This window comes from Cnephaeus nilssonii (assembly GCF_951640355.1).
Source record: "Cnephaeus nilssonii genome assembly, chromosome: 23".
In the NCBI taxonomy this organism is placed as follows: domain Eukaryota; kingdom Metazoa; phylum Chordata; class Mammalia; order Chiroptera; family Vespertilionidae; genus Cnephaeus; species Cnephaeus nilssonii.
Window position 1 is genome coordinate 5,600,367 of NC_137094.1, and position 14,456 is coordinate 5,614,822.

Genomic DNA, 14,456 nt, shown 5'->3' on the forward strand with positions numbered 1-14,456 from the left:
TGGCCTCACAAGCAGAAGACAGCCGTGTTTTGCACATGACTACCATATTTTCTGGCGTATAAGAAGACTTTTTAAGCCAGGAAAATCTTCTATACCCCCAGTCGTCTTATACGCCGGAAAATACGGTAAACCCTACCTCTCTCCCCTCCTCTCCTGCCCGCCCCCACTCAGGGAAGGACGGCGTTGTCTGTTCATCGCACTGCATTCGGGTTCACCTTCCCTCCCGTGGGGCTTCTCGTCAGTCCTCTGCCCCAGCTGCACTCACTCCCCCGCTCCCAGCCACCCTGTGGGTCCATCTTGTCGTCTTACCACCTCAAGCCCGACACCCTCATCCCGGGCTGCGTCCTGGCCCGTCCTTGCTTCCGGGACCTTATTCACCCCCAGACGGGAGGAGGCAGGACACACAGCAGCATCGTTGGAACGCAGGCCCATCGCCTCCCCTGGACTCTCACTGACGTCCCAGAACTGTGCCGCAGGGAGAATTGACAGGACTCAGCAATGGACGGAGCACAGACAGTAAAGGAAGGGATTGTTGCAATGCCAGTGCTACGCGTCACGTGACGTAAAAGAAAACCAAGAAAACGCCATGTACGTCATTGTCACCGTGCACGTAGACGAGGGCTCGATGCAGCGTGCAGACGTGAAACTTCCTGCTCAGGTGTGGGAGCCTGGCATTTCACCCCTGATCTGAATACCTGGCCATTGCATTCACTCTTCTTAAATTCCCGCATGCTCACGCAGCCTGCGCACTGGCATCCCCGGAGCGTGGCCGGAGAGCAGCCCTGCGTGCCCCGATTAGCGGGTTTGCCTTCCAAGCACCCTGGTCCCTGCCTTCTGGCTTGGAGAACCCCGGCCCCGCGCCCGCTGTGGACCTGCGGGGTCCCCAGGCCCTGGCATCCTGGGGAGACGATGAGGCGTGGGCAGGGGCCGCCTGCTCCGGGATCTAATCTCCTTTCTCTTCCCTTCAGGCGTTCGATATCATGAGAGTGACGCACGGCCGGGAGCACAGGCTGATGGAGGATCTGATTCTGCTCCTGGAGGAGTGTGACGCCAACATCCGCGCGTCCTGAGGGCCAGCAGGAAGGACGCTCCTGCCCCCACGCCTCCCCGGCCGCACGCCCCGCACGCCCCGCCGTGTGGCCCCCCGCCGGCAATGCTCTCCGCGTGTTTGTAGGTAACGAAGGCGGACACGCGGTGTGCGGGCCACAAGCTTCGTCGTAGAGAAGCACGATTATAATAAACGTAAGAAACGTGGTTGAAAATGCCATCTGGTCGTTGTTTCCTTCGCGTCCTCGCTGGTCGTTGTAACATTTAAGATCTCGGCATTAATGGTGGAAAACCACGTGGAACGCAGAGCAGGGTGAGTGTTCGCGTTCTCCTCGGACATCCTCAGGGATAATAAGCAAAAGTCAGCGTTTCCCCACGTGCTCCCCGCAGGCCGCCCCTCAGCCGGAGCGGTTTCAGGTGCTGTCCTTCCTGTGTGTGTGAAAGGCCTCTGTGTCCATCACTCACTTCCACAGGCGACTCCAACACAGGCCATCCCACCCCGAGTCCCAGAAAGAGGGCACGTTGGTTACTGGAAAGGACAGGGGCGTCTCCATGCAAAGAAAACAGTGTGTTTCCTGATGTCTGCGGCTCTGTGGTAACTCGCATTCTCGGCCCTTTGTGAGCCTGTGTGTGTCACGCCTGTTCTCACGGACTTCCCCCAGTTCTCGGCCTGTGGTCCCAGCCTGTGACGTGCTCAGCACGAAGCGCCCTTGGCCTGCAGGGAGCAGGGTCCCAGCATTCCGGCTCACATCCGCGGGCTTTCTTCCCTGTCCCTCTCGCCTTCCTTATTCGGTGGCCTGCTTTCCCGCCTTTCGGCTGTAGACAAACACAGAAAACTTTTCTCCTCCTGCACGGGGAACAAGAGGTAAATTCTTTTCTGGGCCTGTGATTGCACGAGCAGCTTAGTCCCTCTGCTCAGACGAGACGCCGTGACGACGGCCACAGCCCTCACTCTCCAGCCGCGTGACAGCACCTGGGCGTCGGGTCGGCCAGAGGAAAGCCTCGTTCTGCCGCCGAGGAAGCGACAGACTCCTCGCTGCCCACCTGGCGTCGCCCTGGCTGATACGTGCTCGGCCCGCACGATGCGCTCCGCAGCCTTCCCGTGCCTTGCTTCTGCTCGAGCCATGCCCCGCGGGTGCCAGGCACCTCCCAGGCACGCCGTTCTCATACCAGGAGCACAGTGAGGGCGGAATTTGGAGCCCATGTGATAAGTAAGGACAGGCCTGGCGCCCGGTGCCGTGGGATTCCTCCTGATGTACCAAGGGACCTTGACTGACAGACCAGCTCCACCAATTCTGCAGAGGTATCTGAAGGTGACTGTGTTTTCAGGACAAAGGAGCCCTCGTCCTCAAACGCACACCGTGGGGCGGAGCATTGGTGCCCGTGGCTCTCAGTGCGCAGCCAGCGACGCCAGCACGGCACGAAGGAACTCCATTCACGGTGCGTGCTGCCGGCGGTCGGTGGGAGAGTCTGGTTTGGCGCAGGCTCTGCCAGCGACGCCTTTGCACAGTCCCCTGGCAAGAGCGTGGACCTGCGGGAGGAGGGACCGTGGCCATCGGCAGCCTGCCACAGCAGCTCTGGGGAATTGGATGGAATCCATAGACCTTTCTAGAACATCTCCAGACGAACAATGTGCCTTCAGCGTCGGGGGTCCTTGAGCTCCCATCAGTGGCTCCCTGGGTCCTTCACCGGATGGAAGACAGACCTGCCGCCTCTCCCACACACGGTGGCAGTTCCTCATTTAAATCCACGAGGAGCTCTGACCGGTGTGGCTCAGTGGATAGAGCGTCGGCCTGTGGACTCAAGGGTCCCAGGTTCGATTCCGGTCAGGGGCATGTACCTTGGTTGTGGGCACATCCCTGGTAGGGGGTGTGCAGGAGGCAGCTGATCGATGTTTCTCTCTCATCGATGTTTCTAACTCTCTCTCCCTCTCCCTTCCTCTCTGTAAAAAATCAATAAAATCTTATTTTAAATCCACGAGGAAATGAGAAGTCCTGGCAGGAGGCGGGGTGGCCCCACCTGCCGCGTGTGCTGCTCGTGGACGGAGCCTGTGCTGGCCCATTTTCGGGGTGAAATCCAGCAGTCGGGGTGAACCTGGGTCAGGAGATCTGCCTCCGTGCCTCCTGGAGAGGGAGTGACAGGCTTTTAAACCCGCTCAGCGCCCCCGCCTTCAGAGAAAGGCCCTTCCGAGGGAGGGGCCTGCGTGCACCCATGTCCAACGGGAAGCACACATTTCAGCAGCATGAACACGTCCTGGCTGCTCGGCAGCAGGGTCATCCTGGAGGAGAGGGACGGGGAGGAGAGCGTGATTTAACACGCGTGTCACCGCGGCGGGCGATTTATTGCGCCCCCGCCCCGCAGCAGCCGTCTCATTAACCCAGAGTCATCGTAGCGGCAGGCTCTTCGCACATCAGTAACGGCGCCGTTAGTGCTCCTTGGGGATGAGAGCGCATTGAAACTGAAAATGCACACGCCGGGCGTAACGGACCGCCGTGCTGTCCGGATGCTGAGTGCCGAGGGAGGCGCCTGGGAGACCGCTCACCGGGCCGGGCAGCGCCGGCCTCCCCGATGGGCCGGCCGCACCCCGCAGCGCCCAGGCAGGCTGCACTGCGGGCCCAAGAGGGTGCCCACAGGGGCGCCCTTCAATTCTGTCCTGACATCGCACTGGCCCAATCAGGAGTGATGTTCCACGCACCGGGGCCGCCCACGGCTCCACGGGAGGGGTCCTGAGCATTGTGCGTGGAGCCTGTGAAACCCTGCGGCACGCGGTCACGGCTGGAAGCTGCAGGGAGACCCAGCCTCCCGGGGCCTGCGGTCTGGAAGCGCTCGGAGTGGCGGATGGGCCAGACGCACCACCCAGCGGGAGCTGCCGGTGACCTTGGTGAGACCTGTAAGCGCCAGGACCCTGGGTGCACAGACAGCTGTGTTCACACCAGCGCCGGCCTCGTGTGCTGCTCACCCTCCACCGCCCCTGCAGCACAGAACCACCGTCCTGACGCCCCTTCTCCGCGAATGAGCTGTCTTCCTCCTCTGAAGTGTGTTTAACCATTTCAGCCTTTTCTATTCTTCTTCGCAGGCCTCCAGCACCTCACTCCGCAGCCACTGCCAAGACCTCCTCACCCATCTTGCTGCGGCCCCTCTCTTCCCTGCCCCTCATCAGAGCTGCCAGTCAGGTCCCCAAATCCCTATTGCGTCACTTCTCCTTACCACCCCCCTCTCCCTGCTCAAAACGTACAGTGGCTCCCCTTCGCCACTCTGCCCACGGGCCCTCTTCAGACTGGCACTGATGGTCTTGAACTACCGAGTCGTATGCTCAGCTGATCCCCACGTGAGCCCCTCACTCCAGCTCACCAGCAGCTCTGCGCCCCGCCCCACCCCACCCCGACCCCTCATCTCCTGATTCCCGGCCTCTTCTTTATCGGCTCCTTGTTTTGTCCATGATGGCCAAATTCCCTTCTGCACCTCGTAAATCTTACCCATCCGTTCGCAAAGGCCTAGCGCTAGCCTCTTTCTTCTTTCTTTAAAAACATTCAAATACGCTCATAGCCGTAATAATTATCATTTTGGCTGTTAGGATCTTTGCAAGTTGGGTCCTGTGTCCCACGTGCTCCTGTCCGTTGGGAAACACTTTTTTACTGCGGGGCACCTTACATGGGCACAGCCACGGTCCCAGGAGCCCTGGGCAGACCCTGATCTGGGCACCATGTTTGCTTGTTGCCACGAGGGGGTCATTGCTTTCTGGGCATTTTTCAAGTCAGCACTTCACACCGATGCCACCAGTTAAAATGCAGCGTCCGCATTGTTTCTCATCTTCCTCCTTCCATAGTTGTCCTTCCCCCAGACGCACAAAATAGCTTTGAAGTTACTACTGTAACCACTACCCGCTCAGTAAGATTTAAGCTTCTTTTCCAGAACTTTCGGTCCTTAGGCAGAAAAAGGTTGTATTGTCAGAATACTGTGTTTGAAAGTTACTTGCCTGTGTTATTCTTTTCGGTGTGATTGTATGTAATCCATCTGATATCCGATTAGGTTTGCTTGTTTCTGTTTTTATTCAACTTTAGGGTTTGCCCCATCATTGATCTACTAGTAGCCCTGCGCACGAATCCGTGCACCAGTAGCTCGCCAGTAGCTCGCTGCCGCCCTCCAGTAGCTCTCCGCCCGCTGCCCCGCCCTCCTGTAGCTTCCCCACCCCCCTCATAGCTTGCTGCCCTGCCCGCTCCTGTAGCTCTCTCCCACCCGCTTGTAGCCAGTAGTTCGCTGCCGCCCTCCTGTAGCTCCCTCTGCGCCCCCCGCCCTCCCTCATAGCTTGCTGCCCTGTCCCCTCCTGTAGCTCTCTGCTGCCTGCTTGTAGCTCGCTGCCCCACCCTCCTGTGATCCATGATCCGGTCCTTACGTGATCGGTCATTACGCTTTGCGGCATAACGACCATTTGCATATTACATCTTTATTATATAGGATGCTGCTATGCAAACTTCAATATAAACTTTGCTATTGCAAGCAATGGCGTCATGAAGCCCCTGTGCATGTGTTCTTCGGTTGTTGGCTGTTTTTGTGGCGCTGGAGCTGTATCTTCAGGGTAACTCCCTGGAAGTGGGACTGCTGAGCCCGAGGGCAAGTGTGTATGTAACTGCATCAGGTGTGGTCAAGGTGACCCAGAGGCGGGGGTGTAGCAATACCTGCCCGTTTCCCGCAGCCTTGTCAACACGGTGGTTTAACTTCTGGATATTTTGCTGAGTTAATTGATAAAATCAGTATTGCAATCTCGTTTAAATGTGCATTTTTCCTATGAGTGAAGCTGGATGTCTTCAGATATTGAAAAGCCGTCTGTCTGTCTTTTTGTGGACTGTCTTTACAGGATCCGTGTCCATTTTTCTATGGGTCTTTTTACATCTTTCTTTGTCTCTGTGTTTTATGTATTAGGAAGATTTCCATTTGTCATATGTAATCTCTCAGTTTGTCTTTTTTTTTTTTTTTTTTTTTACTTTGCTTTCATCTGTTGCCCTGGGTTCCTTTGGATGACATTTTAAAAAACATTTCATAAGAACTCCACTCCGTGGTAAACCAGGGGCGGGTTGTAACGTTGAGCACGGCCAGCCTCCCCTTCGGTTCCTGATTCTTAAGTTGACGAGCTGCGTTGATATTTAAAAGTTCCGTCTCGCACAGCCGGGCTGCGGGCTCCTCGTCTTCCGCCGGCTCCTGGCCTGGCTGAGGTTCTTTCCCTGGTGGAAGGTTCGGATTTTAATCTAGAACTGTCTGCGTCCCGAGCCGCATCATTAAACTAGCCAGGCAGCTGCTAAGTGCACCTCCGGGGATGCCGGGGGTTCAGTTAGGGTCCTCCCCCCAGTAATGGCGACAGTCTGAGATTGGGGTCACTCAGCCAACCACAGCAGCACCTGCTCCCGCTCCGGCTCCTTCCGAGGCGGGGAGAGCCAGGTGTCTGTGTGCAGGTCTCGCTGTGGTTTCTGAGGAGCCTCCAGACGCTTTCCAGAGGGGCCGCTCCCCTCTGCATCCCCCCCAGCAGCGCACAAGCTTCCCTTCTCCCCACGTTCTCGCCGACACTTGCTGTTTGTTGACTTGGTGATACTAGCCATTCTGACTGGTGTGAGGTGGGAGCTCACTGTAATCTTGATTGGTGTTCTCATGATCAGCCAAACTACCTTTTGTTTGATCAGACTTGACATCGAAACGGTCTTTACTGTCTGGAATCAGCATCAAACTCCTTTGCTGGGACACACAGGGATTTGGGGTCAAAAAGAAAAGTCCCATCAAAATCACCCTGGGGTTGCGCTGGGCTGAGCCGTGTGAGTGAGACTGGGGCGTTCATGGGGGAGGGCTCTGCTCCGGGCCTGTGGGCCCCGCTCAGGGCGGCGGGCGGAGCACCGCACCTTCACCGCTTTGTCCCCGAGGCACAGATCCAGTGACTGGTTCCTTCTTACTGCGGGGACAATGTGACAGTAATTTCCGAGAGGGGCCATCTTTGAGCTCCCTGTGCATCACGGGTCACATGATCTCCGATTACTAAGGTGACACTTAGGACAATTTTATGGCAAATTGAGTCCCAAATTGCAGCCCCTGAGGGGCCCGCGTTAATAACGGTCTGTAACCACGCAGCAGGGGCCTGGGCACAGGTTGTGCTGCAATCAAATGCGGTTACTAATGTGCCATTTCAGTGAGACCGAGAGGAAGGCGTGATTAAGACACATGCCCTGATCGTCTCCTTTCAAAAGCAGGATGCCCCGATCACCAGGACGCCCTGGACTGCGGAATAATGAAGACGGACTTACTTTTGCAGGAGGCGGGCCTTCCCTGTAGCTGAGTTAAGAAGCAGGACCTGCTATGAGGGCATTGGGATTACTTTTTTTCCCTTTTTTTTTTTTTTTTTTCCAGAGCATCAGCCCCTCTGAGTGTTTCCTCTCTCCTTTAGGCATTTGCCTTCTTAGCTCCGGGATCACAGAGTCTGGGGAAGCGTGACTGTAATTCCACGCACAGCCTGTAGAGGGAGCCAGCGCCTGCGGTGGAAGGCCGGCCGGTGAGGGGCTGCAGGGTCTGGGGGCACCTGGGCGTGGCAGTGCGCCCAGTGTTGTGCGATGCCAGCTGGTGAGGCAGGTCGTGGGTTCCTACCTTTTGAGAATCCACTGCAGAGACCAGATATTGACATCCATGTTCACGTGGCTGGACATGCATTTGCAACCACGCATGTGAAATAAAAATAAGGATTAGATAAGAAATTGATTTGCCCGTGAAGAAACATTACTTGGAGATTTGGGTAGTTTTCTCCTACGTTAAATACTGGACAGTTACTGGGTTCTTAGGAGATTTGTGATACGTCACTCACATTTCAAAGACATGTGAAAACCCTGCTCGGGGCTTCCCTCTGGGGGTGTGACTTCCTATACGTAAAGTACACGTCTCACTAATCTAAAGGACTAACTATTATACACGTCTTTGCTCCTCTGCTTTTCTTTAAAGACTTCAGATTCCCCGGTGTGTGACTACTGAGCCCGTTCATCATTGACAATATGTCTGTGCTCTGCGAAGCCCTGAGCTAGGTGTAGTAGGGAACAGGCGAGAGCTCACTGTCTAATAGTGAAGACTCATCTGAGCGTGAAAAACAGTAATGGCGGCCCAGTGCCCGTCTCCTGGTGCTCACGACAAGGCATGGGCCTTGAGAGACTCTGTCGCTAACCCCCAGGAGACAGAGAGCATTGACTTGCAAGAGAGAGGATTTGGGAAAATGAGGAAATTAACTGTATGGGCTGAATTGTGTCCCCTCTCCCAGCTTCATATGTTGAAGTCCTAACCCCCCTCCAGTACCTCAGACTATGACTCTGGTTTGGGAAGAGCCTTTACAGACGTGATTGAGTTGGGGTGGGCCCTAATGTGATCTGACTGGTGTACTGATAAAAAGAGGAAACTTAGACACACAGGAAACGCCAGGGACACGCGCCCACAGAGAAAAGACCATTTGAAGAGCAGCAAGAAGGTGGCCGTCTGCAAACCAAGGAGAGAGGCCTCAGGGAAACCAACCCCACCGACACCCTGACCTTGGACTTCCAGCCTCCGGAACGGTGAGAACATACATTTCTGTTGTGTAAGACGCCCAGCCTGTGGTATTTTGTTATTGCATCCCTAGCAAACGAATACGTTAACCTTACTCCTATTGGGGTTTTCTAGAAACAATCTCAGTATTCCAGAAAAGTTCCAGGTACAGGACAAAATATTGTTTCTCTGAACTATTTGAGATTAAGTGGCTGACATGCCAGAAAGTTCCTGAGAGGTTTTTTTCTTTTTTTAATTTAATCAAATGTTATTTTTCCATCACCATTTATCCCTCTATGTCCTCTTCCACCTCTACCCACCTCTCTCTGCCACCGCCCTCCCCAGTCACCACACTGTTGTCCATGTCCATGAGTTCTCTTTATTTTTTGCTCAATACCTCCTCCTTCACTCCCCCCCCCTCCCCCCCGCCAAACCACCAGAGCTGTCTGCCTGCTTTCTATCTATGAGTCTGTCTCTATTTTGTTTGGCAGTTCAGTTCATGAAATCCCACACATGAGTGAAACCATGTGGTACTTGTCTTTCTCTGACAGGCTTATGTAACACAGCAAAATGTTCTCCAGGTCCAGCCATGCTGTTGCAAAGGTAAGATTTCCTCCCTTTTCATGGCCAAGTAGTATTCCATTGTGTAGATGTACCACGGCTGTTTTATCCACTCATGTACTGATGGACACTGGGCTGCTCCCAGATCTTGGCTATTGTACATAACGATGCAGTGAACCTAGGGGTGCATGTATTCTTTCGAATTCGTGTTCTGGGTTTCTTCGGCTAAATTCCCAGAAATGGAACTGCTGGGTCATTTGCCAGTTCCACGTTTAATGCTTTGAGACGACTCCCTGCCGCTTTCCGCAGTGGCTGCACGCCAGGGTTCCCGCCAGCAGAGCGCGAGGGCTTCCTTTCTCCACATTCTCGCCAGAACCTGCTGTTTGTTGATTCACTGATGATGGCCACTCTGGTCGGCGTGAGCTAATATCTCCTGGTGGCTTTAGCACAGTGGTTCCCAGCCTTTTTTCGGCCATGCCCCACCTAAGCATCTCTAAAACCCTGTGACATCTAATTCTCGTGATTCAAAAAGTGAACTCCTGTTCACGTGGAGGAAGCCTAAAAGGCCGTGAACTTGGTCTACACCAGCTTCCACAGAACATGGCATCCATGAGAGAGAAAAATGAAAGAACGAAAGGACAGTTGAAGTCCTGAGGAAGAAACCACTAAGAAATTTCTTAAAAAAATAATAATAATATGAAGTGATATGAGAAAATAGCAAATAAAATTTCAAAACATAATAGAAACTGAAATGTATAAATATGTCACAATATATATTTATATACTATATATGAGACCCATAGGACCATAATAAATGCAAAAAAATTACTGTTAATAACTCCTTCTTGAATTGCCCCCCCTTAAACATCAAATTGCCCCCCTGTGGGCGTGTGCCCCACATTGGGAACCACGGCTTTAGCTTTTCTCTGATGATTAGTGATGTTGAGCATCTTTTCATATGTTTGTTGGCCATCCATGTGTCCTCTTGGGAGAAGTGTCTATTCAGGTCTTTTGCCCATCTTTAAATTGGATTGTTTGTTGTTTTGGTGTTGAGTTTTACAAAATCTTTATAAATTTTGGATATTAACCGCTTATCAGATGTATCATTGGCAAATATGTCCTCCCATTCAATGGGCTGTCTTTTCATTTCGTTGATGGTTTCCTTTGCTGTGCAAAAACTATAGGTGGATATAGTCCCCTTTGTTTATTTTTCTTTTGTTTCCCTTGCCTGGAGAGATATATCAAAAAGAAAATATTGCTACAAGAAATGTCTGAGAAGTTACTGCCTATGTTTTCGTCTAGGAATTTTATGGTTTCCACTCTAATGTTTTAAGTCCTTGATCCATTTCGAGTTTATTCTTCTGCGTGGTGTGAGGAGGTGACCTAGTTCAATTTCTTTGCATGTATCGGTCCAATTTCCCCAGTACCACTTACTGAATAGTCTGTCTTTGTATGTTTTTGCCTCCTTTGTCAAATACTAATAGACTCTAAAGGCGTGGCTGTGTTTCTGGGCTCTCGGTTCTGTTCCATTGGTCTCTATGTCTGTTTTATGCCAGTACCATGCTGTTTCGATTACCAGGGTCATGTGCACGAAGGCCTGGGAGTTGTCTGTAAAGGAGGCAAGGATTGTAAGTGAGTTGGAGTGATTAGCATCTTAGGAAAACAAAGGGTTATTGGAAGCTCTTCCTGAAAAGATGAAATGCAGGCGTCCCCTGGGGACGTGTGATGTGGGGGGAAAGGAGACCTCTGTGTCCTGTCCCCCCAGCAGCTTTGTGACCTGGGAGAAGCCACCTCCACACACACTGACGACAGGACTCAGTGAGGAACCTCTGAGCGGGCTTCCACACAGCACTTGTCATTCCATGTCTGAGCGGCATTTTTTCCACCAGGAGATGCAGGGCAAAGCTATCCGGTCCTGCCCACCAGTGCCCAATGCCTCGGCCAGCCGCTGCCCCTGTGCTTGCCAGCGAGTTCTTCAACGGCGTCCGGCCCCAGAGCCCTCCTGTCGGCTCCTGCCCTCCGGCCCAGCCACGCCCGGGCCCTGTCTCCCGTGCCCCGTGCTCGCCCTGCTTCTGCGTCATGCCCTTCGCCCTTCTCCCCGATGCCCCGGGGACACTCTGCTCTGTCCCCTTCTCCCCGATGCCCCGGGGACACTCTGCTCCGTCCCCTGACCTTTGAGGCCTTTCGTCCCCGGCGCTGCCGGACACCTGTTCATTCCCCCGAAAACCGATCACAGCGAATAAGTGCTCCTTGGTTCATCTTTCTCTCCACAAATCTCCAGATCCGGTCTCTTCCTCTCCGTGGCCTCGGCTGCTGACTCCATCCCTGGCTCACGGTAGGTCCTCGCTGGCTAAATGCGCCCTGAGAGTGTGGCAGGCGCTGTGGAGGGCGGGGAGGGTCCTAGGCCAACGGGGAGGAGAAGAACACGGCCCTCGCCGTCTCCGGGAGATCATCGATACTGTGACGTGGCGAGCTGGGGGGACCGGGAAGCACACAGGAGGGCATCTCTCAGAGCTGCCAAGCCTGCCCTCCAGGGGGCTGCCACGTGGAGGAGCGCGCCCCAGGGTGCCTCAGGGGGAGCAGGGTCCCACAGGGCTTGTCCGGGGCCGGGATTTGTAGGGCACGTGCGTGTGCGTGTGCGAGTCTGTAAAATAACAAGAGCGGCTCTCCCTGGAGTGAGATTTAAAGGTCATCTTTACTTCCTGTTCCCAGCTGTTCCAAGTCTGGTTGAGAAGGGGAAGGCCTTTTTCTTGCCGGGGCTCAGGGCCCAGGGAGGGTGGTGGGGGAAGAGCGGTCAGAAAGCCTTTATTTTGAGTTTTCTCCTGAGCACAGGCAGGTGATGCCACGCTCGTGCCTGGGCCGATGCGGGGAGGACGGTAGCTGAGCAAGGGCACTGGGGTGATTGGGGGGGGGCAGCAGCGCTGTGCCCAGTGCCCAGGTACCCGGGGCAGCAGCTGTATCCCCGGTGGCTTCTGGGTCCTCTCTCTCCCGAAGCCTCGGCCCCTGCATTCTCCTCCAACTCTCCGCAGAGGCAGGGAGAGCCCCGGGCCAGGGCTGGGAGGCCCCGCGGAGGGCACTGGGGAGGGGCCTGGGGCTCCATGGGGGGCAGTTCCCATGGGGGCGAGGCTTGCAGGCCCCTCCCCGTCCTCGCCCTGCAGCCTCAGGGGGGAGACTGTTCTGCAGGTGAGGCCTGGCCAGGGCCCCTGAGAGGGAAGGGGCGCCGGTTGGGGGTTGGGGGTTGGGGGGCGCAGCCTTCACTCTACACGGAGGGGAGCGTGTTTGCCTGTTCGTCACGGGGCTTCCGTGTGCCAGTCTTGCCAGCGTCCCTGAGTTCTTGAGGCCCAGAGTCTGTCTCCTCGTCCCCGCCGGCAGGGTCTGGGTCAGGGCGAGGGCTCGCCGCAGCTTGCCCGGCCATGGCTTTAGGGCGTTGGGGGGAATCCAAGGGCTTGGACAGAGCATTCCTTCCGGAGGCAGAAGGCCCAGGCCGGCCGTGGCTGGGTGTGTAGTAAGCCCAGGGCGTGGCTGCACCGTGCGGGCGCGGCGCCCGGCTCCCTGGGCACTAGGACCCAAGCCCCGCTGGGCATCGGCAAGCGCGGAGCCGCAGCCTCCCTGAGGGCCCTGCAGTCCTCCCCGTTCCCGTTCTCCACCGTCAGGCAGGCAGCCGGTCAGGCGTTCATTCAGCTAACGGTCCGGGCTCTGTTCCCGCGGCTGGCGATCCAGAGGGACAAGGCACCATGGGTGCCAGGGGCACCCAGCACCGGCAGGGGGCGCTGAGCCCAGTGCTGTGCCTGCGCACACGGTGTCCCCGCAGCAGCCCAGCTGCGGGAGGCTGGCGCGCCTCCTCACCAGGAGCGGGGATGGTCGGCCACCCGCTGAGTCTCTGTCCTCTGCGGGCCCAGGGACCGCGGGAGAGAGTGCCCGTGGGCGGTGCCCATGTCCCGGAGGCACAGACAGGATTGAAAGGGTGAAAGACCAAAAATAACACTGATGGCCAGTTTGAGGGCTTCGTGGTTTAAGGGACAAGTACCGCGCGGGTCATATGTGTGCACAGCTTTTCCTGAAGGGAAGAGCGAGGGGCTGGAACCCCTCCCAGCGGCCGCCTGGATGTCTCCCCCCACCCAGGTGTGGCCAGGGTAGGCGGGGCCTCCACCGCTCTTCTCAGAAGGAATTGCTTCTAGAAAACCCTCTGCTTCTGCTGCGGTGGCTCAAAGGGAGCCCAGAGGGTCCTGTCTAGGATTTGGGGGAAGGAAGGAGGGGAGCCCGAGGCACGCGTGTCTAGCCCAGCCCCGCAGAGGGGAGGCCAGGCCAGGAGGAGGGCGTGTTGCTCTGAGGCGCTGCGCTCTCCTGGGGCTGTGAGCTCGGGGTGGACGTGGTGCCAGCTCCTTGGGAAGTGGCTCGTGCCGCGGGGACAGGAAGTGGGGCGGGCGGGGCGTGTCCAGGAGGCAGCGAGGAGACCTCTCTCCCGTCTCTGATCGGCTTTCGCTCTCCCACCTGCACCAGTCGTGGCTGAGACCAGCGCCAAGGTGACAGGGCGTGTGCCCGGCCCCCGAGCGCTGCCTCTGCTCCGTGGGGCCTCTGAGACAGTGGCTGAGGGCGTGTCGCGAGGCCAACAAGAATGTCACCACAGCGGAGCCCTGGCCGGTGGCTCAGCTGGTTGGAGTGCCGTCCCGTGTACCGAAAGGCTGCGGGTTTGATTCCGGGTCACAACACATCCCTAGGTTGCGGTTCGACCCCTAGTCGGGGCAACTGATCAATGTTTCTCACATCCATGTTTCTCTCTCTCTTCCCCCTCTCTCCCTGCCCCTCCCCCCTCAAATCAATATACATTTCCTGGGGTAAGGATATATATATACTAGAGGCCCAGTGCACGAAATTCCTCAGCCCAGCCTGGACCCTCTCTAATCCGGGACCCCTTGGGGGATGTCCGACTGCTGATTTTGGCCCGATCCCTGGGATCCCTTGGACATCCCTCTCACAATCCGGAACCGCTGGCTCCTAACTGCTCACCTGCCTGCCTGCCTGATCACCCCTAACTGCCCCCCCTGCCAGCCTGATCACCCCTAACTGCCTCTGCCTGCCAGCCTGATCACCCCTAACTGCCCCGCCCACCGGCCTGGTCACCCCTTAGTGCCCCCTCTGCCGGCCTGGTTGCCCGTAACTATCCCCCCTGACAGCCTGGTTGCCCCCAACTGCCCCTCTTGCTGGCCGGGTCACCCCCAACTGCCCCACCCCGATAGCCTGGTCGCCCCCAACTGCCCCCTACCAGCCTGGTTGCCCCTCACTGCCTCCCTCTGCCAGACTGGTCATCC

The 14,456-nt window shown here is 56.3% G+C and overlaps 1 protein-coding gene across 1 annotated transcript in view; it reads left to right on the top strand.

Annotated features, from left to right (window-relative positions):
* Positions 1–2,787, top strand: part of SMYD3 (SET and MYND domain containing 3) — a 519,877-nt gene extending 517,090 nt beyond the window's left edge. The window contains exon 12 of the mRNA XM_079763811.1: positions 969–2,787. Within this exon, the coding sequence (XP_079619937.1) occupies positions 969–1,070 (102 nt within the window). The 3' untranslated portion in view covers positions 1,071–2,787. The remainder of the gene's footprint in view (positions 1–968) is intronic.
* The last annotated feature ends 11,669 nt before the right edge of the window (positions 2,788–14,456 follow it).